This window comes from Balaenoptera physalus (assembly GCF_965194825.1).
Source record: "Balaenoptera physalus genome assembly, chromosome: X".
NCBI lineage: Eukaryota > Metazoa > Chordata > Mammalia > Artiodactyla > Balaenopteridae > Balaenoptera > Balaenoptera physalus.
Window position 1 is genome coordinate 28,065,896 of NC_138903.1, and position 23,851 is coordinate 28,089,746.

General features: G+C 39.2%; 1 protein-coding gene across 5 annotated transcripts in view; it reads left to right on the forward strand.

Moving 5' to 3' along the window:
- The window catches only part of GK (glycerol kinase), a 69,517-nt gene that overhangs the window by 2,198 nt on the left and 43,468 nt on the right, over positions 1 to 23,851 (forward strand). For 3 of the 5 annotated variants that reach the window (XR_014258762.1, XM_082446473.1, XM_082446474.1), the window contains exons 2-5: positions 5,664 to 5,737; positions 7,898 to 8,004; positions 15,143 to 15,220; positions 22,320 to 22,403. Coding sequence is in view for 2 of the 5 variants with exons in the window: in XM_082446473.1 (XP_082302599.1) it covers positions 5,664 to 5,737; positions 7,898 to 8,004; positions 15,143 to 15,220; positions 22,320 to 22,403 (343 nt within the window). In the remaining 3 variants the exon portion in view is untranslated. The remainder of the gene's footprint in view (positions 1 to 5,663; positions 5,738 to 7,897; positions 8,005 to 15,142; positions 15,221 to 22,319; positions 22,404 to 23,851) is intronic. The other 2 variants (XR_014258763.1, XR_014258764.1) reach the window with 1 other exon arrangement.

Genomic DNA, 23,851 nt, shown 5'->3' on the forward strand with positions numbered 1-23,851 from the left:
GTTGCCCAAGAGCCATCTTTCTGCATTGGTGGGGAAGGAATGAAAACTTCGTATCATCACAATCAGTTGTTCAGTGTCATGAGCCTTTAAAAAAGTTGGGTGCTGTTTACTGTGGCTTGATCTCAGTGAGTAAGCTAAGGTACACATTCAGAAGGTTCCCATCCTGCTTATAGAATGATGTTTAAAAGTTGATCAATAAAGTTTCCTGCTGCTTGAGAAACAACTATGCAAAAAAGCTTCAGAGGTAGATAAAAGGCTACCTGTGTGAAGGGATCCTGTGTGAAGTAGAGAAAAACTTGGGAATGGTTTAGAAAGGGTTTTTTTTTTTTTCCCTTGGTTATAAGGAAAGAGGTTTGCTAAAGCACTCCCTACAAAATACAGATAATAGATTTGCTGAATAAGTGCTTCAGTCACAAGGTGATTCCCAAGGAGTTGTTCTAGTCATATTGTTCCATGTTGTAATTATGACTCAAAAATATTTGCTTACCTTCTCAGGAAAGAATACAGCAGATAAGAACTGTCATAAGGAAGCTTATAGAGTGAAAGGTATTAAAATAATTTCCTGACCATTATTCATTAAATTGTCATATCTCATTCAACATTCACAAGACCAATAACCTTGCTAAGCTTTCTTTTCCCTTTTTCTATGCTAGCTATATTGGCTTTCTCCCATAAGGGACACAAGATTTCTTTATTCATGTTCTTTCATCCAAGGGAAATGCCTCCTCCCTGTGAAAATTTCCCATATCTGCTTCTTGAAATTGTGCTCTACCTCCAAATTTTACTCCAAATTTTACCTCCAAATTGTACTCTACCTCCAAATTGTACTCAACTGCCATCTCTTGGTAGAAGTCTTCCTCAAACCCTTAGTCAGAATTTCGCCCCCCTTCCTATAGCATTCTTTTTTATCTGTTAATAGCTCTTAGCACCTACTTCGTGTTATTGTATATCTGCTGTACTTGAAAGCAGGAACCTCCTTTTTAAGACTTGTTCATCTTTGTATTCCTTAAAATATCTTGGTCAACATGACAAATGAACACCTGTTGTATCTACAGGGAGCACTTTATACATATTTGTTGAATAGATTTTTATAGGTCAACTGAATTTTAAATCTGGTTTTCTTTTTTATCTTGTCAAAAAATGTTAAAACTCTCTGATTTAGGTATGTTTGATTACTTAATTTCTTTTTTTTTTCTTTTTTTTTTTAATGGTGTGTTAGTTTCTGCTTTATAACAAAGTGAATCAGTTATACATATACATATGTTCCCATATCTCTTCCCTCTTGCATCTCCCTCCCTCCCACCCTCCCTATCCCACCCCTCTAGGTGATCACAAAGCACCGAGCTGATCTCCTTGTGCTATGCGGCTGCTTCCCAGTAGCTATCTATTTTATGTTTGGACCTGCAATTTTAGAACATGTTCGTTTCTTCCTCTAGTTGTCAAAGACTTAAATCTTGGGACCCTATGCAAGTGTTTTGTACCAAAGGAAAATTTCCAACTTGTCTGATAGGAAAGTGAACTGGGCTTGGCATGTGTTTACCCAGATTGCAGAGTAGGAACTTCTTGGAAAGAGAATTAGTGTAACAGGTTTAAAGGAGGAGCCATTTCTTCATAAGACAAAAGCTTCAGCTTGAACAGTCAACTTCCTTCTTTAATTTGGTAACTTTATTTTTTCCCCATTAAGTTGACTGTTTAAAAAACCCCAAAAAACAAAGGCTTAGAATGTGTTGTGACTTGAAATGTGTCAGGCACTGCATTGAGCACTTTTCCAGCGTTATCTCATTTAATCCTCATAATAAATATGATGTAGGTAGTATTATTAAGCTCCTTTACCCAGATGATTAGACCGTGCTGAAGAGTGTGCCCAAGGTTACAGAGTAACGTGGAACTGGGATTCAAGTCTAGGTCTGTCACAGTCAGAAGACTATCCTCCTAACACCTCCTGCCTTAGGCTCCCGAGCTACCTGAGTACAGTCAAACCTCGGTATCTAGGAGACTGGTTCCAGGACCCCCCTGGATACTAAAATCCTAGGATGCTCATGTCCCTTATATAATAAAATGGTGCATTATTTGCATAAAACCTATGCACATCCTTCCATATACTTCAAATCATCTCTAGATTATTTAAACCTAACACAATGTAAATACTATGTAAGTAGTTGTAAATACAACGTAGATGCTATGTAAATAGTTGCTAGGCACAGGGCAAATTCAAGTTTGGCTTTTTGGAACTTTCTGGAATTTTTTAAAAAATATTTTTGATCTGCGGCTGGTCGAATCTACAGAAATGGAACCGTGGATATGGAGGGCTGACTGCACTGTGAAGGGAAGATGGGAGGCTGGGGAAGGCCATTTACCAGTTCTGATTATGGTCACAGATGAATCTTCACCAAGAAAAACGTACTTAGACACAGGTTTCACAATATGTAAAAAATTGTTGCCTTTGAAAAAGTACTGCTGGTTTGGATCATCTTGTGACTCAGATTAAGCGGGGCCTGGGCAGGGCTTAGGTGTAGTCACCATGGCTAATGGTTGCGTAACCATTTTGTTCCAATAGCCAGCATCTATGAAGAATGACTTGAATTGTAGCTCCGTGCTTATTTTGGCAGGAAACATTGCCTTGACCCCGGTTGTCTCATCATACTTAGAGAGCTCAAGGTTAAGGGATAGATTTCCGCTTTCTTTCTTTCATTTATGTATCCAGCACATAAGTATTAGGCACCCATTAAGGGCCAGGAACTAATGAACAGTAAATTTGGTAAAACTAATTTGGCTCATAGCTCAAATGAGGCCCCTCTTATAATAAATGTAACTGTGATTCTTTAGTGTTCCCCGCCCCCACTAAGTTGGTTAGTTTTCTTGCCCATCACATTACAGACATGGCAAGAACATGTTCTCATCAGAGAGCTGCCACACTCTCTTGTCCTCTTGTCTCATAAGCGTAAATGTTCAGAGCCTTCAGTTTTGAGTTCCTTGAGGGGCAGAATGGTGTCTTTTTTTCCCCTCTCCAAAGCCTAATACAGCATCTGGCGTCTGGTCGGTGCTCATTACATGAATAGACATCAGCAGAGAGAGGCCTCCAGGGCTTGATGTGTTGACTACAACTCTTGGACTGAAAGACTAGAAAGGGAGAACTTGCGGGGTCTTGGAAAAAGTTGAATTTGGCAACTATAGCTATGTTAGATGTATGAATATGCTATTTAATATAATTTCCTTTTTTAGGAAAAATATAATGCCATTTGCTGTGTTTACTTCTGTGGCTTGTTGGAAGATGCCATTATGCCTTCTGTGGTCAAGTTTGCAATGTAACATGTTTGTAGCTAGTATTTTTATTTTAGGTCCTGCAAATTTACATAGTGTTTTAGAGACGGAGTTTATATTCCTGAAGAATATCTTACTTATCACACAGTAAAGTTGAGTATGGCATGAGTAGGCTAATGGGGAAACCACATGGGGAGGGAAGTGAATGCATGTTTATGATGGGATGGCTGAGTTAGTCATAGGGTGAGTGAGGCAAGCGTGAAAGACAGTTACTTAGTAAGGACTGCATTTCGTCTTCGTCTCTCCACTACTCCCCTTCTGCTGAGACAGAAGGCATGTGTTGTTTCAGAAAGTCCTTTTGAAACAATTTTTATAGAAGTAATTTTCTTTGTTTCTTCAGCTTTTTAACTGTCCCTCTCCTCCAAATCTGCAATTGACCATGATTTAAGCACAATGGTAAATATAGAGCTGATGACTTCTAATTCTAATTCTCCTCTTATAATAGAAGTAGTAATAGTAGCAGTAGTAGTAATAATAATAATAATAAGTAGCAGTAGTAGTAGTAGCAGCAGTAGTGGTAACATCTTTTGGGTTTATGCTATGCGCCTGCACTGTGATGAATTCCTTTCCTATGTGAAGTTGTTTCTTCAGTTTTTAATTGCCCTCCCCCACCAAAAACAAAATCTGGAACTGAGACAGGATTTGGGCTTAGAGATGAATACAGAACTGGTGATTTTTTTAAAAAATTTATTTATTTTATTTTTGGCTCTGTTGGGTCTTCATTGCTGCGCGGGCTTTCTCTAGTTGCGGCGAGCGGGGGCTACTCTTCGTTGCGGTGCATGGGCTTCTCATTGCGGTGCCTTCTCTTGTTGCAGAGCACGGGCTCTAGGTGTGCGGGCTTCAGTAATTGTGGCACGCAGCCTCAGTAGTTGTGGCTCGTGGGCTCTAGAGCGCAGGCTCAGTAGTTGTGGCGCACTGGCTTAGTTGCTCCATGGCATGTGGGATCTTCCCGGACCAGGGCTCAAACCCGTGTCTCCTGCATTGGCAGGTGGATTCTTAACCACTGCACCACCAGGGAAGTCCCCATTTCCCATTTTATTTAGTAATTTTTTTCTAATAAGTACCTGATAGACCACAGTTTTTTAGATATTCAACAAATATTTATTGATTCAAACCCTATGCCAGGCACTATTCTAGGCCCTAGAGGTGCTTCAGCAAATAAAATGGGACAATTGGAATGGACATCCTAGAGACCTACCCAATGCTAAGTTGTAAATTACTGGGCTGTTACATGGGCGTCAGCCAAGTGCCTTTTATTTATGATGTATCAAGTTAACCTTTGCCCTGCAAGATATTTTATCTCCTCAAAGGACTTGAGAATTTGCCTTCTTGCTTTCATTATGTTTATTACTTCCTCCCCCAAAAATGATGTGTGTAGTGGGGAGGGAGGGGAGCAGCAACCCCACCCACTGTGTGTTTTCCCTTATTACTTTCTTTGTTAGTCTGCATTCAGCAAGTAATTTTCTCCCACAGGAAACCTAGGCCTGGAAACACTTTCTTAATTGAATGTGACTTTACTGCTGCAATTTTAGTGATTTTGGAAGTTAGTTTTAATTAAAATATGAATCCTTACTCTGAAAGACTAAGTAATTTGATACTTAAATATAGGTACACCCAGGTGAGAAATAAATATATCTGAAAAAAAGGTTGCTAAGTTTTTAAGAAGTGTTGTTTTAGTGGTTTTAAATTTGTGGAGGCTTGTACTGCACTTCTTCCTTGGTAGCTTTCATTCATTGGTTTTAATGTTTTATCATCAAGGGTCAGCAATTCATGACAAGCATGTCACAGAGAGCACTCAGCTTGATGCCACGGTACTCTTCTCCCCCTGCTGATATGGCTCTACTTACCTCTCCTAAGAGCTAGACGCATTGTTACACTTCCCTTCAAAGGAATTTACACAGTATACTTTCCTGCCTGGGCATCTATGACTCCTGTCTCCACATCCAAGGTGGATGCAGAATGGAACCTTATACTATCACTATCAGCATTTGGCCAGCTCTCTTTTATTTTTGGTTTTCCTATTCTCTAAAAGAAATCCATACTATTAATTGGTTGATGTATTAAATTTCCTACACCTGGAACCGTTTGTTTTAAAGAATGAGGAATTGCCTCTTTAGCTTTATCTTTAATAGATTTTCATTTATCTAAAGAGAAGTTATTATTTCTGAAGCTACATTATAACTTACATGATTCTATCTGAAGAGAAAGTAGAACATCTTGTAAGGCATTTCATCTGAAATGATTTTTCTATCAGTGAATAAGAACTTCAGTTGCTGAATAACTTTTAAACATCTCTGCTCTCTACCTGCATTTTTACCCTAATATTGCAATATATTTTTCAGGTTTTCAATTCAAAAACAGCCGAACTACTTAGTCATCATCAAGTGGAAATAAAACAAGAGTTTCCAAGAGAAGGGTATGTTTCCCAATTTCATATGTAAAGGTACATCATGTTTATTAGTCCATCTCACCCTGCCTGCCCTGTGCTTTTGTAAAGTAAACTTAACCAAACACCCTCCTGAGAAGACGTGAGGGATAGGTATTAGTCAAAAAAAGAAGCAGTAACTTGGTAGCTCAACAAAAACATGTGGATGATTGATGGCTTAGGAATTCAGTGACAAAAGGAAGCGATAATAAAGTAATAAAGCAAAGGAGTATTAGATATCAGAAATTCCACGTTGACTTTGAAATCATTTAGTTCTGTGTCTCCATCATTGCCAAACTGCTGCTTTGCTGATTTGCATGTAAGGATTTTTTCCTTAAATAAAGATATGTTTTTAAAAAAACATTCATATATCTTATCTAATACTAAAATCATCCTTTTGGGGAATAATGTTCATATATAGTAATTGTGATATTACTACTTATATATATGTATTATATAGTACATATACATATATTATACAGTATTTTATTTAAAATTTGATATTTATAATACAACCACTTTGAAAAACTGTGTGGCAGTTTCTTATAAAATTAGTCATACATCTGTAACATTCCACTCTTAGGAATTTATCCAAGAGAAATGAAAGCATATGCCTATAGAAAGACTTATCTACATGTATGTTTATAGTAGCTTTGTTCATACTAGCCCAAACTGGAAACCCCTCAAATGTCTGCCATCAGTAGAATGATAGCAATGAAATACTGTTTGACAGTTTTTCAAAAGTGACCTGATACATGCAATGACATGGTTGAATCTCTTTGATATCCTGGAGAGTGAAAAAAGCTGGCCACAAAAGAATACATCCTGCGTGGCTCTATCTGAAATTCAAGAAGAGGCTAAACTAATTAGGATGATGGAAATCCGGAAAGTGGTTGCCTGTGGAGTGTGGGATTGACTTGAAAGAGGCATGAAAGAACTTTTCTGGAGCAATGGAAATATTCTATATCTTGACTGGGGTGTTAGTTAGATTGGTATATACATTTGTTAAAACTCAACAAATTGTGTGCTTTCAGTCTGTTCATTTCATCGTAAAATTTACTTCAATTTAAGAAAGAGGGGGAAAACAGTGTCTTACCAAATTTTCCATTAAAAATTTTCTCCTAGGTTTTAGAGAATTCCTTTGTTTAATAATAAAAGCTATTGATATGTTAGCAGCATTAGAATGACCGTCCACAGGCCTGATCCCAGTGCAATTTAGAGAGAGAACAGCTAGACTTGGAGGGACAAAAATTAGAAATATGTGGAAGGAGATTGGGTTTTGGAAAAAGAGAATTTAAAGACAGAACTCAAAGCTCAGGAAAGCCAGGCAGGCCTGAGGAAGGCAGAGAAGAAAGGCATTTGGAATTCCCTTGCTACTTCCAGATTCTAGCATAGGATTCTTTTAACTTGTGTCATTTCTACTTTTGCGTAGAAAAAGTATGCCATTTGTTTCTCCCAGGTATTCTTCCTTTTCATTTATTATGAGCCATTCATCCTTCTGAGGTCCTTGTACCTTAACCACAATTGCACTGGGATTGGGTCTGAAAACTGGGACCAATCACTTGTCTACATGAAATAGTTATTGGAAGGAATGTAAATTTTTTCCCTAAATTCTAACAAAACATTTTAGGAAATAAAATGACAAAAGAGATTAGTATACTTATTTGACTTTTTAGAATTTGTTTTACTTCATAAATAAATAAATACACAAATATATAAGTAAGTAAATGAGGAAATCAATGTATCAAAAGAATAATATCTATATCTAGTCTGTTTAAAAATGACTAATGACTAGTGAAACATAAAGATAGTACATCAGAATTCATCACACCCACAGAATATAAAGAATTGGGGAACCAGTTTCTTATTGGATTTGAAAAATAATTTAAAAATAGGTAGAATATTTGCTATTTGTGGCCTGGTATTACTTACCTCCTTTCAAATGATTAATTACTGTATGAAGAATAATAAAAAATGTAAAGTAAATAGGCTCTTCTTTAAATCATTTCTTTAGAATATTGGGTACGCTTTGCTTATCTGATTTTCTTCAATTTATGCAGCCACTCCCTCATAAGTGAACATCTCTAGAGAAATAAATTATATCTGTCTTGCTCTCTTGTGGACTAACGAAATACATTCTTTTGTTTGAAGATGGGTGGAGCAGGACCCTAAGGAAATTCTGCATTCTGTCTATGAGTGTATAGAGAAAACGTGTGAGAAACTTGGCCAGCTCAATATTGATATTTCCAACATAAAAGGTATTTTTACTATTTTACTCTGTATATGATTATCTCAATTAAATTCATTCATTCAGCACATACTTGAGTGCCCATGCAGTGGCAAGCATTTCTTTGAGAACTGAGGATACAACAATAAACAGGAAGATTAGGTCCCTGTTCTCATGAAGCTTTTATTTTGGTGGGGGTGAGACCAACAATAAGAGCAGATAAGTACCAGCTAATTTCAGATGCAGATAAAGTTCCATACAGAAAGTAAAACCCAGTGATATGCTACAGTGTGCATAGAGAGGCTTCCTTTAGATTGGAAGGCCAGAGAAGTCCTCTCTGAGGAGGTGACACTTTTGCTGCGGTGTCAAAGGCCAAAAGGGGCCAGCCATGCAAATATCTGGGGGGAAAATGTTTCAGGAAAAGAAAGCAGCACATGCAAAGGGCCTGAGGTGGGAATAATTTTGGCCCATTCCTGGATCAGAAAGAAGGCCAGCATGTCAAAAATACAGTGGAAGAAGGGTGACAGGTGAGGGTGGGTGGGTAAGGGGTTTCAGAAGGAACTGAAATCTGAGAAGTGGATGGGGCCTTGTCGGCCACAGTTAGGAGTTTGGATGTTATTCTTAGTATCACAGGGAACCATGAGAAGACTTTAAGCAAGGCCATAGGGGGTGACAGGATCTGACTTGCAGTTTAAAAACAACTTCCTGCCTGCTGTGTGGAACAGTGTGGAGAGTGAACAGTAAAGGCATAAGTATGGACACAAGGAGACCAGTGTGGAGGCTGCCGTGGAAGTCCTGAGAGAGAGGACGATGACTTGATTGACAGTGGTAGCAGTGGAGGTGGGGAGAAAGGGCCAGAACTTGCTGATGGATTGGATGTCAGGGTAGCAGAGAGAGTAGCAGGGTGGGGGAAGGGATGGGTCACAGATGAGGCTTGGGGTTTTTGCTGGAGCTCCTGGATGGACAGGGATGCCCTTTACTGGGGAGAGAAAGACTAGAATAAGGAACAGCTTGGGGAGGGGGGAGGTTGTTAGAAATCAAAGCACTTCACTTTTGAAATCTCCCTTAAATAATTGTCTGAGAGTGTTAGGTTATTACAAGTATCTCCCTTTAATTCCTAGTAGTTTAAATAGAATATCTACCTGAATTTGGCTTTGCATCATTCATAAGGGAGAAAAAAAATAACCCAGTCATCTAAAATTGATATGCTACTAGTGTAAAGGGTGGAAGCATAATGTGGTAATTGCCATCTCCTTAGAGTTTAAATTTTTCAAGTTCATCATTCAAGGGCTACTTTTTTTTTCTTTCTTAGGTAATTTGACTGTAGATAGGGGGAACCATCAGTTGGTGGTGGTGGTGGTTCCTTAACTCACGTCATCTTGGCTCTGAAATTTACCAGCACTCCTGTGTTGAAACATTGATTTTTTTTTCAGACTTTCCCTTATTTGTATAAATAAGACTCACTTAAAAAAAGGCTAAGTATAATCAAAACCAGTCATTCAGCAAACTCAGAGTGCCTACGATGTGCTAGGTGTGCTAGGGAAACAGTGGAGCACAAATAGGGTCGTGCCAGTGTCCAATGGGGGAAACATGTTAATCCAATCACAGATTAATGGAAAATTGTAACAGTGATATTTCTGTTACTGCAGATTTTTAAAAGAAATACCCATGTACAATTTGATATTTTGTTAACAATTTTTTAATATCCTACCTTCATTTTATCCCTACATCTAAGTGAAGTACTTCAAACTTCTTTTAGAGTTGCATTCACCAAGTTTTAGATGAGTCCTGTGTCAAAGTGATTGTTGGTCAATTTCCTTGAACTGTCCTCACAGCTTTCATGGTCTAAACAGTGTAAACATGTAAGAGGCATTCAGTAGCATACTCTGTTGTCGAAATATCCATTACCAGTGATGTAAATAATCTAGGTGGCGGAATGCCATGTTCAGGATGTAGATTCCAGAGCCACTGGCCATGATTTTGACCTCATTCTACCTCCCTTTCAGGTAAGGTAGGCTGCGGCATGTTGGCCCTCTGGACCCACTCAGGTGGCATTCTTTTTTCTCTTGTTTTTGTGGTGTTCGTGAAGATGACACATAACTCCAGTCCAGGTCACTTGTCTTCCACTTGCACTGTCTGTAAGAATACTGAGCACACAGCTCTCTGCTCTACGCTCCTCTGTGTCTGGCCAGTGTGAAACCCATACCTGAACCAAAGTGACCCAGCACTTCCTTCTCAACAACTACCAGCCTATGGCCAAGGAAGAGAACGTTCCACAAGCCCCTCCATACCAGGCCAGTTGTGTTAAAAATTTTTTTTCCCAGATAATTTATTGAATTGGCACTGTCAAGGGCCAAGCTTTTGCTTGCCTATATAGAGCTCTAGGTCACAGAACCCTAATGCTGTAAAGGATCTTCCATCACTTAGACCTAGCTGCAAATGAGAGAACAGGGACCCTTTGCAGGTCGTGTAGCTATTTAGTGGTGGTATAACATGAAAGCACAACTGCCCTGTCTCCTGGTCCAGTGCTCTCTTTCCTGAGCCACACTGATAATAACCTCAAAAACCACTTGAGTTTTTGGTTCCAAAGTGGCAAAGAAATGAGTTTTTTCCAGCTAAAGAGTGATTCATTTATCATCTTACCTGGTAATCATTGAGTTCATCATAGCTGGTTGTACTTCTTTGGCAAACTCCTGTTTCATTGGTTTTAGTTGTCCTCATCTGCCAAAATTTGTCGATTTCAGGTCCCTATGAACAGTGTCTCCAAAATTAAAGTTCACTTTCCAGTTTAACAGCTCACGTGAGCCCAAGACAAGTAAATAGGCTGCTTCTTTCCATCTTGGCTTAGAGAGCTGGGCCGCTCTGTTTGCCTGTCACTGGACTGAAGGAAATACAAACTCTAAAGAGTTACAGTACCAGATAGTCTCATTCATCCTGCCTCATGAGATACAAGCAAAATACAACATACACTGTTACAAAGTTGAGGGCATCAAGTCCTCAGCGATTAGGTTAGACAGTAGTTCTCACACCCTTAGAGGACAGCGAAGCCCACACACCCACTGCCTCGCCCTAGCCAACACATCCACCCACCTTTCCTTCGCCTCTGAGACTCGGCCTCTCAGAAAGGCACTCTTTGTCCTAAAGGGCCTCCCAGCAATGGCCACATCTCCCTTGCAAGTGGTATAACTTGCCACAAGCACACGTCTGCCAGACATGGAAGCTTTCCACCTCTTCCCAATGGCGCCTTTAGTAGTCCCAGAGCCTTCCTCTGGGGCTCATATTGTTTTGCTATGTGCGTTTATTGGGTTGTTGTTGTTGTTTTCTCCAGAAATGTGTTCCAATTAGAAATTATAATTTCATTTTTAAATAACTGTGCATGTCATCTATAATTCTACCAAGACAACAATGATAACATTCTGGAGTATTTCCAAAGGCTTTTTTCTAAGTATATTTTCTTAACTGTGATTATAACTTTTCACAGGCAATATTAAGGAAAATTTAACCAGATTTTGAATATAGCATTTAACTAGTTAATTGTACTAGTGACACTCAGTTTTGAGGAAAAAAATCCCCTGAAAACGAATATATGGATGAAGAATGGACCTACTAGATACGAGAGTAACGTGTTGGGTTTTATATTGTCCAGTGATTTTAGTATCTGTAGCTAAAAGACTTGCATGTCACATTCATTTGCTCTTGTGGTAGGTGAACTAGGGTGGAGGATTATAAAGCCTAAACATGTTATTCTGAAAAAGAAGGAATTAAAATTAGGAACTATTAAGAGAAGCACATGTGCTGGGATTAGCAGTCAGGAAAGTTTTCTTTAAGAAACATAGAAAAACATAGAGGATTTTAGGGTAAAAATGACAAGAAATTAGCACAATTAGAAGTTCAGAAGTTCAGAGGCAATGCATAAGGCCTGTGTCGGGAGAAACCGGTACTAGACTTGTTTGTGGCTGGAAGAGAATCCTGAGAAGCTGGTTCACTGGACTTTGATTGTCTGCAAGAAAAGCAATTTTGCTTGGCACGAAGGAACCAAATTAAGATAGAGGGGAAAGAAGAAGTGGTTAGAGTGAAACCTGTAACTAATGAATCAGATCGAAATAGCTCTAGATAATGTTCTGAATACCAGTTAGAATGAGCCAATAAAGAAAGGTAGCGTGAAGGACATAGAATAGAAACTCCAGGATTGGGACTTCCCTGGTGGCGCAGTGGTTAAGAATCCGCCTGCCAATGCAGGGGACACGGGTTCGAGCCCTGGTCCGGGAAGATCCCACATGCCGCGGAGCAACTAAGCCCGTGCGCCTACAGCTACTGAGCCTGCGCTCTAGAGCCCACGAGCCACAACTACTGAGCTCACGTGCCACAACTACTGAAGCCCACGCGCCTAGAGCCCATGCTCCACAACAAGAGAAGCCACCGCAATGAGAAGTCCGTGCACCGCCATGAAGAGTAGCCCCCGCTCGCCGCAACTAGAGAAAGCCCGCGGGCAGCAGCGAAGACCCAACGCAGCGAAAAATAAATAAATAAAATAAATAAATTTATTTAAAAAAAAAAGAAACTCCAGGATTGCAACTAAGGAAGCAGCCAGCTAGTTAATGGGAAATTAATGCAGTGGGGAAGAATAGGAGAGTTTAGTAGACCATGAATTCATTGTGAGCCCTCATTGTAAAGTTGTCACATATCACGTTCACAATACTCCACCTTAACAACCATTGCCAAGGTCCTGCCGAGGTCTCTGGCCTCTGCTGTGCCCACAGTGCTGCTGGAGAATTCCTTTATGTGTCCCACTTAGCTCAGTCCCATTCTTTGCAACTGGTACTCCAGTCTCTGTGTAACAATGATGACAATGAATGGCAGCAATAAGTGACATTTATGGAGTGGGTACTATGTCCCAGGCACTGTTTTAATATGCATTAACTTAGGTTTTCCTTCTTGTAACCCTGTAAGATGGGAACTTTTATCATCTCCATTTTACAGAAGATAAAACTGAGACCCAGGATCATGCTGCTAGGAAGCAGAGGAGTTGGAATTTGAACCCCAGCAGTCTGGCTTCAGAGCCTGAGCTCTACTGAATAGCGCCCAAGCTTCACAGTCCCTGTTTTAACAGATAACCTTGCGCCCTACTTCACAGAGAAAGTTGAGGCTCTGGGGTCTAAATTCCTCAACTTCCTGTCCCAGTACTTAATGTCTGGCTCTCTTGCCCCCTTCCCTCCATCACAAGGGAAGCAGTAGCCTTCCGCCCTACTGAGGCTCCTCCCTCCACCTGTGTATTAATCCCATCCCCTCCTGTCACTACAAGAATCAGGACCGTGTCCCATTCATTTCCAGACCCCTTTCCCCCCACATTCTCCTTTCTCTTCCTTTATTCCTACAGACCTTTTGGCCTTCTATTTTTTAAAAAACACCCCCAAATCTCTTCCTTTTACCCTATGCCTCTAGGTTTCCTGGTAGTAGAATCTCATTCATCTTTATACCTCTAGAAAAGGTGTTAAATAAAGTAAGTATATTTGCGTTGGATAAAGATTATTTAGAACAAGGGAGCTGCTGGTCCCCTTCAGCTCTCTGTTGGTCAGAACATTCCTAGTATGTCTTATTCTGGGTGTACAGCTTGAGTAATTTGGACAGATAGTTGCATGTTCCTAGGAGAGGTGGTGAAGGGACTTTAAACCATGCCCTATGGAGGTGGGGCAGTGGAAGGACATTGAGCTGTTTAGTCTAGACAGGGGAAGAGAAGCCTGGAGGGACAGAATAGCTGCTTCAAGTGTGAAAGACTGACATGTGGAAGAAGGATTCACCTTATTCTTTTTATCTCCAAAGAATGTAGCAAAGATCTATAGGTGGAAGCGATGAGGAAACGAATTCTTTTTAAATAGCAAAGCTGTAAAGTAGAGATTTGTTTGCCTGGAGAGAGGTAGTGAGTATCTTGCACTAGAAGTGCTGTCTGAATGGTCACGTAACAGGCAATTCCAGAGATTTGAGCATAAGATGGGTTGATTATGTAGTCTTTAAGGTCTGTCCTAATCTTAAACTGTGGAAAAGCTCCATCCTTTAGCCCAGTGTGTGCAACTCTGCACAGTAGAATCACCTGGGGAGTATTAAGAAAAAATAGCAATGCTCAGATGCTACCCCAGGTTAGTTAAATCAGAAGATTTGGGTCAGGGCCTGGGCACCAGTATTTTTTAAAAGCTCTGCAGTTGATTCTAATGTACAACCAAGTCTGAGAACCTCCAATTTAGCCAAATCAAGCCGAATTGAATAAGATGGTATGGAATGGTATTTTACTTATAGTAACTTACTGTAACTATAGCCCTTGAGTTGTATATAGGTTAGTATAATGTAATTGCCATCACATACTGTACTTATGCCTGATTCAAACTCTGTGTCTTTTGTTTGTTTGTTTGTTTGTTTGGTTGCACTGGGTCTTAGTTGCGGCTCACGGGCTCCTTAGTTGTGGCTCGCCAGCTCCTTAGTTGTGGCACATGGGCTCCTTAGTTGTGGCATGCAAACTCTTAGTTGCGGCATGCATGTGGGATCTAGTTCCCTGACCAGGGATCGAACCCAGATCCCCAGCATTGGGAGCGTGGAGTCTTAGCCACTCTGCCACCAGGGGAGTCCCTCAAACTCTATGTCTTGTAACATATTATTAAAATACATGAAGAAAACTGAATTTCTAACTAAGCATAATATGAGTTTGCCCAGCATGAAGGATTTTATCTGTGACTATTTTCTTAAAATACAGGCATGTGTGCACACACACACATGGAGGGAAATTTCTTGTGGCAGTTAGTAAATAAATGAATGAGGTTATTGTTGGTCTCCTCAGCATGATAAATTGGGTATCGTAAATTTGGGAAGTTATTGCATTCCCTGTTTATAAGGCAACCTGCGAGTCTTTCATTTGGCTATTGATCTGGGTCCATGTCATGGTGTGCTGGTAGTGAAGCAGGAAGAAGTCTGTAGAAAGAAAAAGAAGTAGTTGACATTGGTGGTTCGCTTTTCCTGGGCCAGTCAAAGAAAATCAACTCAATACCACTACAGACGTTCCAAATGTTTTTTTTCAAATTTTTATGTTTAGTTGTGCCTGTAAAAAAAAAAAAAAAAATGAGAACTATCCTCAGATTTCTGCTTGTTTTTTTAATCCTTTCTGTTTAACTTTCTCTTTAAAGCTATTGGTGTCAGTAACCAGAGGGAAACCACTGTAGTCTGGGACAAGTTAACTGGAGAGCCTCTCTACAATGCTGTGGGTAAGCTGTTGTGCATGGATGTCAAACTCAAGGCCTTTCTCCACCTGCAGGTGTTGTCATACTAAAACATCTGGCTAACAAAGCATGTAGTCATGTTCCCTATAATCTCATGGGTTGGGCTGAAGAGTCCTCTAAGAAATGAGTTGTTATATATTTACCATTTTCAGATAGTTATTCCCAATTTGAATTAACTCTTTCCTATGCTTGCCCCTTCCTGATAATTTGTATTATACAAATGAGTCAATGTTGCCAGAACTTTTTATAATCCCTGCTGTTTCTGACACCTGAAAGAGATCTCACCTCCTCCTCCCCTCAAAAATCAAGATTACAGATGTCCCCAGTCCCTTCTCTACCTTTACATAAAGTACTTGTATACTTGTTCTTCCCATCTAGAAATTTGAATCGACTCTGCTGAGCTTATGAAAATAAAATGTCAAAAGTTGAGCTCCTTCTGCTACAAACTTGGCTATTTCAGCAGGGATTCAAAAGCTCAATCTCAAATATACCACCAATAGATATCACATCTTATTAAATGTAAATAACCATGGGTATATTTTAGCCTCACTCTTAGTAGCACATGACAGTTGAGCACTGAATGACACTGTCATTTGCTAAAAGGAAAGTTTTGTTCTAAATATACAATCGCTAAAAGGCATTATTCTGTCACAAATAGCAAAGCACAATTTTTTTGTCAATAAAGTAACAGGTTGTGGGTTGGACAGTGGAGGCAGAAGTTGTTAGAGATGGGATGATTTATAGAGTGAGCTCTTTTTACTTTACAGTTACTTTAGTAATATATTTAGTTACTTTAGTATTGATTGGAAAAAAGTGATATTCAAGCAGAAAATATACTAACAAGGTGCCTTGTAAGAGTAGTGTGAATTCCTTTGGAAATAATCTTTATAAAAAATGAAGGTCTTTAATGTTGTTGTGTTATAAGAAAGCATTAATATGTCTTCTGTATCTGTGATAAAAAATTCAAGATGCAAAAAAGGTCAAAGAATTGCAACCAAAGGTTCTCTTACACAGAAGTACCTCTTTTAAAGCTTTATTTTGTTCTCATTCTCATGAGCAGCCCATTTTGAATATAAGCAGGATATTACAATTTTAATGACTAGTATCTAGGAGAGTATTCTTTCACAGACCAATGTTAGCCAACTTCTTATACTCGTTAAGGTTTTACTTTTTGTTTTCCCCCTCGTGAAAGGAAGGGCCTACTCACAGGAACCAGAAAGTTCCTGTTAAACTCTAAACTTTGAATTGTAAAAATGCAGCTTTGGACTTTGAGTTGTCATTTTAAAATAATGCAACTAGGTTAGTTGAAGTTATGCATAAGTGAAGGATTTCAGTAAATATTTTACCAGAAAAACTTTTTGAGATGTGCTTATTTACTCATTCCTTTTTCTTCTACAATTTTTAGTTTTCTATTTAAAAAATATCAGGCATTCAAAACAGAATGACTGAAAACCAAAAGAAACAACTGACATTAGAAGCAGACCAATAAGAAATCCTGATATTAGAGTTATCAGACTTTAAAATAACCATCATCTACATGTTCAAGGAATTCATTGAGATGAGTGATAATCTTAGCAAAGAAATGGAAATTTAAAGATCGAAATTCTAGAACTGTATTAAACTCAGTTGTTGAGTTTTACATCGTATTAGACACAGCTGAGTTAGTGAACTGGAAGGGAGATCAGAAGTAAATATCTAGACTGAAGCACAGAGAGACAAAGGTTTAGAAAATACAGAAAAGAATCTAAGAGGAATATGGGGTAAGATAAGAAGGTCCAACATATTTGTAATTGGAGACCCAAAAGAAAAGGAAAGAGAGATAGATGATAAAAGTTTTTCAAAACTGTTGAAAGATATCATGCCACAAATTCAAGAAGCACTATGATTCCCCAGGCAAGATAAATACACATAAAGCCATACACAAACATATGCTGAGACCTGAAGATAAAATGAAGGATTTTAAAGTAGCTAGAGGATATGACCTTCAAGAGACCAACACTAAAACTTTCAGCTGATTTCTCAAAGAAACAGAGTACAATGGAATGAAATCTTTAAAGTGCTAAAAGACAATAACGTGAACCTAGAATTCTATATTTAGTGAAAATATCCTTAAGAAATGAAGGTGAAATATAAAGGCAAAGACAAACAGAGACTTATAGGAATCATTACAAGCAAACCCCTACTAAAAGAAAAACTAAATAATGTTTTTCTGGTAGAAGGAAAAAAATGTTCTCAGGTGGAAATTTGGCAATGCAGGAAGGAATGCAGAGGCCTAGAAAGGGTAAATATGTAGGTCAATCTAAATGAATTTTGACTGTATAAAGAAATAATGTATTGTGATATTCAAAATATATTAAAATTTTAAGTACTACATGGCAACAGTAGTACATGAAAGGAATATGGGGTAGATGAGGTTAAAGTGTCTTGTGGTCCCAGTATTGTCAAGGATGCATGTTGTAATCTCTAGGGTAAGCAGTAAAAGAGTGAATAATGTATAAGTCACAAGCTTATAAAGGGGGAAAATGGAATGACTGTAAAAAAGAAGGCAAGAAAGGAAAGAAAAAGGAGTAGAAACAGGAAGGAAGGACAAATAGAAAGCATTTATATCCAGACATGTAAGTAATTATATTAAAAAGGACAAGATTACTTTCTTCAGTAAAATCTAGCAAAGGACTTAATTGAGACTGCTAATGAGCTAATGGGATTAGAGCGGTAAGAATGGAGAGACAACTTTGCCAGACCTTTCAGAGGAAAGATACAGCTGGTATGTTTGGCAATTGAATAGGGCATAAAGATGAGGCAAAAAGAAAACAGGGCTGCAAGATTTTTAGCCTGAGAGAACAGAAGGAAATTAAGTAATATTTAAAGAGTACCAACGTGGGAGAAAAATGGCTTTCTTTCTTGGACAAGGTTAATATTGGACTTGCAATCAAAGCTCATTTCTGGACAGTTAGAATTTGTAGCTCTGTTGTAAAGAGATTGTTCAAAATGTAGACTTAAAAGTTGCTAACTTAGATAGTCTCAGTTTATTACAGAAGAATTCACCATAGGAATGAAGGTAAAATTAATTGATTCAACAGAAGTTTAGATACCTTTCTGTAGACAGGTTCTGTGATGACCCCTAGGCATATAGTGACAAACCAGGCAATCACCATGCTTGCCTTTGTGACACAGAGGCTAGGGATAGGAATTTGGAGGATAGACGAGGAAGGGGCATAGAAAAGGAGGACAGAAGAGTAATTAGCTGGGAAGAGAAGCCACTAAGTAATGACAAGGGTAGATTCTACCTCCAGTTTTATTCCATCTAGGAAACACTAAGGTGTCATATCTCCGTGCAAGTTTTCAGTTGAGAATATCAACACAATATTAAATCTTTAGCAGCTTTATCTTAAAACAACACAAGGTGGGATTGATGGAAACAGAATCAGATTTTTACATATCTTCGTCTTTGAGCTTCTTTGTTTATATCAGAGCCTGTGGGTTTTCTACTTTTCCCCTCTCTCTCTCTCTCTGTATGTTTTCTTCCTTCCTTGTCCCTCTCTCTTGTAAATCTCTGTCACTGAAGGCCTATCCTGCTCCTCTTCATTCTTCTCTCTCTTTACTTAGTAAATTATATAACTGATGAGCAGTATTTGTTATAGACAAGCAAATGAGAGGGGCAGTCTACATTTTTTTAATTGCCTTTTGTGTCGCCATATTTATGGCTCGGAGTCCTCGATAAGCAATCCACTCACTCACCCCCAGTACAGTAACAGAGAGGAGAATTTCAGGGGCCTATTAGTGGACATGAAATAGGCTAGGTGAAGAAGTTGAAGACTGAGAAAGGCTATTTGTTCTTCCTCGCAATAAAGGTGTATTTGTTTACTGACATCTTTTATAATGGTATGCTTATGAGAGTAGAGGTGGCCTGTTTTAGAAGTTTCATATTGTTTTAGAATTCATGTGTTAGTTCTGTGATAGACGAGGTGAACACTGCAGCCATTTACCATGATGGCCTCACAGGTGGATTGCAGCAGCTTTGTGGCCCTGGATCTGAATGAAGCAGGCCTTTGACTTCTCTCCCCTACCTTTAGTTTTCCTCATCCCTCTGGCACTTTTTTCTCTCCCTCTTAGCATTATCTTCATCACTATTTTCCAAAGAATTCCCTCCACCCCACTCTCCACCTTTTTCTAAGCCTTTTCCTTCCAAAACCAACTCTTTTTTAGTGGTCTACAGGCCTTGCTGTCTTCTAAGTAGTATTGAAAAGAAGGTTTGGGTTTACAAATGCACCATAGACTAACTTGATAAAGAAGCACAAAACTACACAGGTGGTTCAGATGTTGAGTGGGGGAAGGCTTGAATCAATTGATATTTAGTGTGTTCATATTCACATTTCGCTAATGTTACCGGTGAAACGTTCTGGCCTAACTAGGGTGGCCCAGCTCTTTCCCCTCTTCTTGTCCAGGTTTCGTCACTCACTATTGAAGTTGATTTGTGTACACGGCAAGCCTAGTGCAATATGACCCTCATCTCGGTAGCTTTCTGTAGAGCACAATTCATGATTTAATATAAAAATATTATTCGTAGTAGGGACTAATATCCAGGAAGGCAAGAATCACTAATTTTGAGTGACTATGGTATACTTAGTATACCTTAGTACAGTATACTTTACTATATACTAAAGAGAAGTTTAGTATACTAAAGAAAACCACCAACAAAATCATGTGTCTCTGAGTCATTATTCCTTATTTAGACGGGATTGCAAACATTTTTTTTAAGATACTGGATTTAAAGTTCCCAATGACACATAACTCTTTCTGCAGAGCATGGCAGTTTTAAACATTGGTTATCCTCTTTGCCTTTTTTTATTTTTACATGCTAGTTAACCCTGGGCCAATGATTAAACCTGGTTAGTCATCTGTTGAGATCTGAAGGAACATTGAGCTCAATTCTTCTATCTTTTCTGGAACTGGGTTCTGTTTCAGAGTATCAGCATGAAAGAAAACCATAGAAGGCAAACCAGCTAAACCTCCTAAGCATGCTTGGCCTTAAACAACAAAGGTGTGGTTTTGTTTTTTATTGTTTTGCTATGGAAGGGAGCAGATTTTTTACTTTTGTAAAATCTAGAGTATTCAGCCCTATCACGATCCACTTATTTTTCATTTTGTCAAGTCTCTTATTACATGGTTCTTTGAATGCCTTACATCTCCTTCAATCCTGGATGAAGAAATACTGCCGTATTTTGCAGTGATTGAATTCCTCAACTCTGGCCAGTTTAAATAAAAAGAAACTAAATTAGAGTTCAACTGTGAGGTATTTTTTCATGTTCTATTTAAGACTATGACTTCATCCTGACTGTACCTATATCATAGAGATTTCATTCTGGATTCAGACTCTGCCTTTTCCATTTACTACCATTCTGTGCCTGTTGCCTCAACAGTTAAGCTGGAGAAACTAAAAGTATGGCTCTCATAAGCTTGAGGTGAAGATTAATGAGTTAATACATGTAGGACACTTAAAACAGTGCCTAGCAGACTATAAGCCTTCAGTAAGTGTTCAGAACATGGCCACTGTTCTGAATTAGATGATAGCCTTTTCAGTCCAGGAATGCCAGATGAAATGGCTGATTTATATACAACAGGTGTTCTTAGGGAAAATGCAGAGCTTACCTGGGGTCACACACACTCAAGTCAGCCATTGGCATTTTGGCATTTATACACCTAAGAGCTGAAATAGGTTTCAGCCCCCAAAGTTTGACATGCATGTTTTAATTCACCCCCCCTCCCCAACTCTCCACGTTTCTTTCGGCCCCACCTGATTTCTGGAAATGTCATCAGGTGAGGGACAGCGTCTTTCCCATTGCAAATGACCTCATAGCAATTAAATCTGGTTTACTAGATGTAATGTCTACTGTGGGCAAAACGACCCGATAACACTTTGTATAACTGTCAGCAGTCCTTGCTTAGGGTGTGTTCCAAAACCTGGAGCCTTACCTTCATCTCCCTTTCTGTCAGGCCAGTAGCGCCTCATAGCAAACCATCCAGAGGAGATATATTATTTGCCTTTGCTTCTAGTCAACTGAAAATAATTTAGTTTATCTTTAGTGTGTTTGCTTATTTTTTTTTCCTTAGGTATATTTCCCTTCTATTGTTATGACTAACCAAAACTGATGCAAATTTCTAAATATTCTAAAAATGATTTCTTCCTCTACGCTGTCACTACATCACTAAACTAACCTTGGTCCGTGGGCTTTGAGGCAACTGCATTTTTCTTCACTCTTAAAACTTTGTTTTCAGAACAAACTAAATCCACCAGACATATATTGGATGTGACTTTATTTAATACAAATAAAAATTTCAGATCACCCAAGTTGGGTTTTTTTAACCTATTCACTTGGTGGTCTGAACCAATTAAATCCAATTTATTTGGTCTAAGTAAGGGACATGCGTTGTAGAAACAGGCTGTATGGTATTCTGGACTCTATTTTCCTTTTTCTGATGTTTTTCCGAATCACTTTGGAACTTAGCAATTCCCTGTTCCCTTTAGATATGCTGTTGCTTTTTGTGGAGATGAACTTCATCTCCTGCCACCCTACCAGGGAAGTGCTTTCCTGGAGCCGTGCCCTCCCAAAGCCACCCATTTGTGTCTTTCTGCAGGTGGCCCCAGCAGAGATTGTAGCACTGCTACAATGCTAATGCTCCTTAGCATTCCTTTCAGAAGTCCCTTAGGGATGCACTCTCTCACTGCTTCACATAGCCTTTCAATTCAGTGGTTGGGTGAAAGTCAACTGAGCCACTTTCCTAACTAGGACGCAGATTTGTGACAAGGTAGGGAAGAGTCATCCTGAACAAGAAGCAGTTACTTACCTGGTCTTTGTCCAAACGGAAATGCTGTTGAACCAGAGACTCTGACTGGACTGCCTCTGTTCCCCTTCTACTCCATGTCTCTTCCTTCTCTTTTTCTACGCTCAAATGTGTAGGAAAATGTTCATCCTGATGAACTTGCCCATGTGATCTACCATTTCCTAAGTGGTCAGGAAGAAAACGCAAACCTTGAACCTGGCCATCTCAGCATGAATTGCCATTATCTCTCCTAATGCTCCAGCTGCTCCAGTTTCTCCTGGCCCTTCAGATCCAGCTGCCGTTGTTCCCTCTGGCTCTTCAGTTCCAGCTGCTGGCCCTTCCTCAGGTATTGGTGCTCTGGCCCTTGCTCACTTCCCGGCCTTCCAACTCAGACACACTGGGGGAAATTGACTGCTGCTGCTGGATCTGGATCTGGCACTTCTTTTGACTGTTCTCAGAAATTATCTCCACGAGGGGCTTAGTCCTCCAGCCTGGTGTCTTCTCTTTGGCTTTTGGTCTCTTATTCTGCAAATATAATTCTGCCATCTTAGCTTCTTTAATGAGTTGTCTAATTTTTTTTGTTCTTAATTCAGTTAATTTTGAGCATTTGTGAATTGCTTAGTAGTATACCGACCACTGACATTTTTCTCTTTGGCAGTTTTACTAATTCATTCCATGTATTCTAATTACTTTAAACTGTTGGGTTATAAAAACAAAGTAAAAATTATGCCAGCCTTCTGTGATCATGGAATAATGGAAGGAGAGGGACTTTTGAGACCATCTAGTCCAAACTGTCTTATTTTGTATTCTGGAAACCCAGGCCACGAAGGGTAACACGACTTGGCTTGGGTCACATAGCTTGTTGGTGGCAAAGCCAGAAGATGTAGATTTCACCTCCAGTGTTTTGACTCTTTTTGGTGAAGGGTTCATTCTTCAAATACCACTGTGGCTACTTGGAAGCTTTCAAGTGAGGAGTGTAGTGCCCAATTACTTGAGTAGTCCTTGTCAAGGAGCAGTAGAATCACAGAGCCCCTGGGACTCAGAGAGCCACTTGATCATCAGTTTGTCTTTAGTTTTGTTTTTAAATTAATGATTGGAACAAATTCAGTATCCTAAAGAACATGCCCTAAAAAAGAGGTTCTCAAGCTTTAGTATAACACTGAATAACACAGGTAGAAAGACTCAGGCCTTCCTTGCCTGGACTTGCAACCAGAATCCTACAATGTAGGGACCGGGATGTGTGATTTCAAAGTTTTCTGGTTGGTTCTGGTGTGCTTTCTGGATCAGAACCACTGATGTTGAGTCTTAAACCACTGCAGTGTTTCTTAAAGGGGAAGGGCATCTATTTAAAAGGTATATTTCTGGGCCCCCTCCCCAGACCTACTATCCAAGAATTTCTGGGAGTGGGGTTTATCTTTAAGCTCCCTAGTGATTTTTATGTCCATTTAAATATCGAAAAATGCTGATCTGGAAGGTTTTGAGTCAGTAAACAAAAAGCCTACAGCAGTGGTTTTCGTGTCCCTTGGTAAGAAGTAGATTTTACCTCATGATTCAACAAGCCAGCATAACTAAAACAAAGTTTCACAGGTCAATATTTATCCTACAGAGTTCAGTGAATGCTGACATTTTCCATCCTAATGCATCTTATTTCATTTTTGTAAAGTAGGTAATAGAAACTATTAATACACTGATTTTTAAACCCCTAGCCCACTGTAGTTTCAAACACTTGAGGATTGAGATGTGCTGTTAATTCTGCCTGTCATAGGTTTAAAACTTTTCTCTCAACCTCCTCTA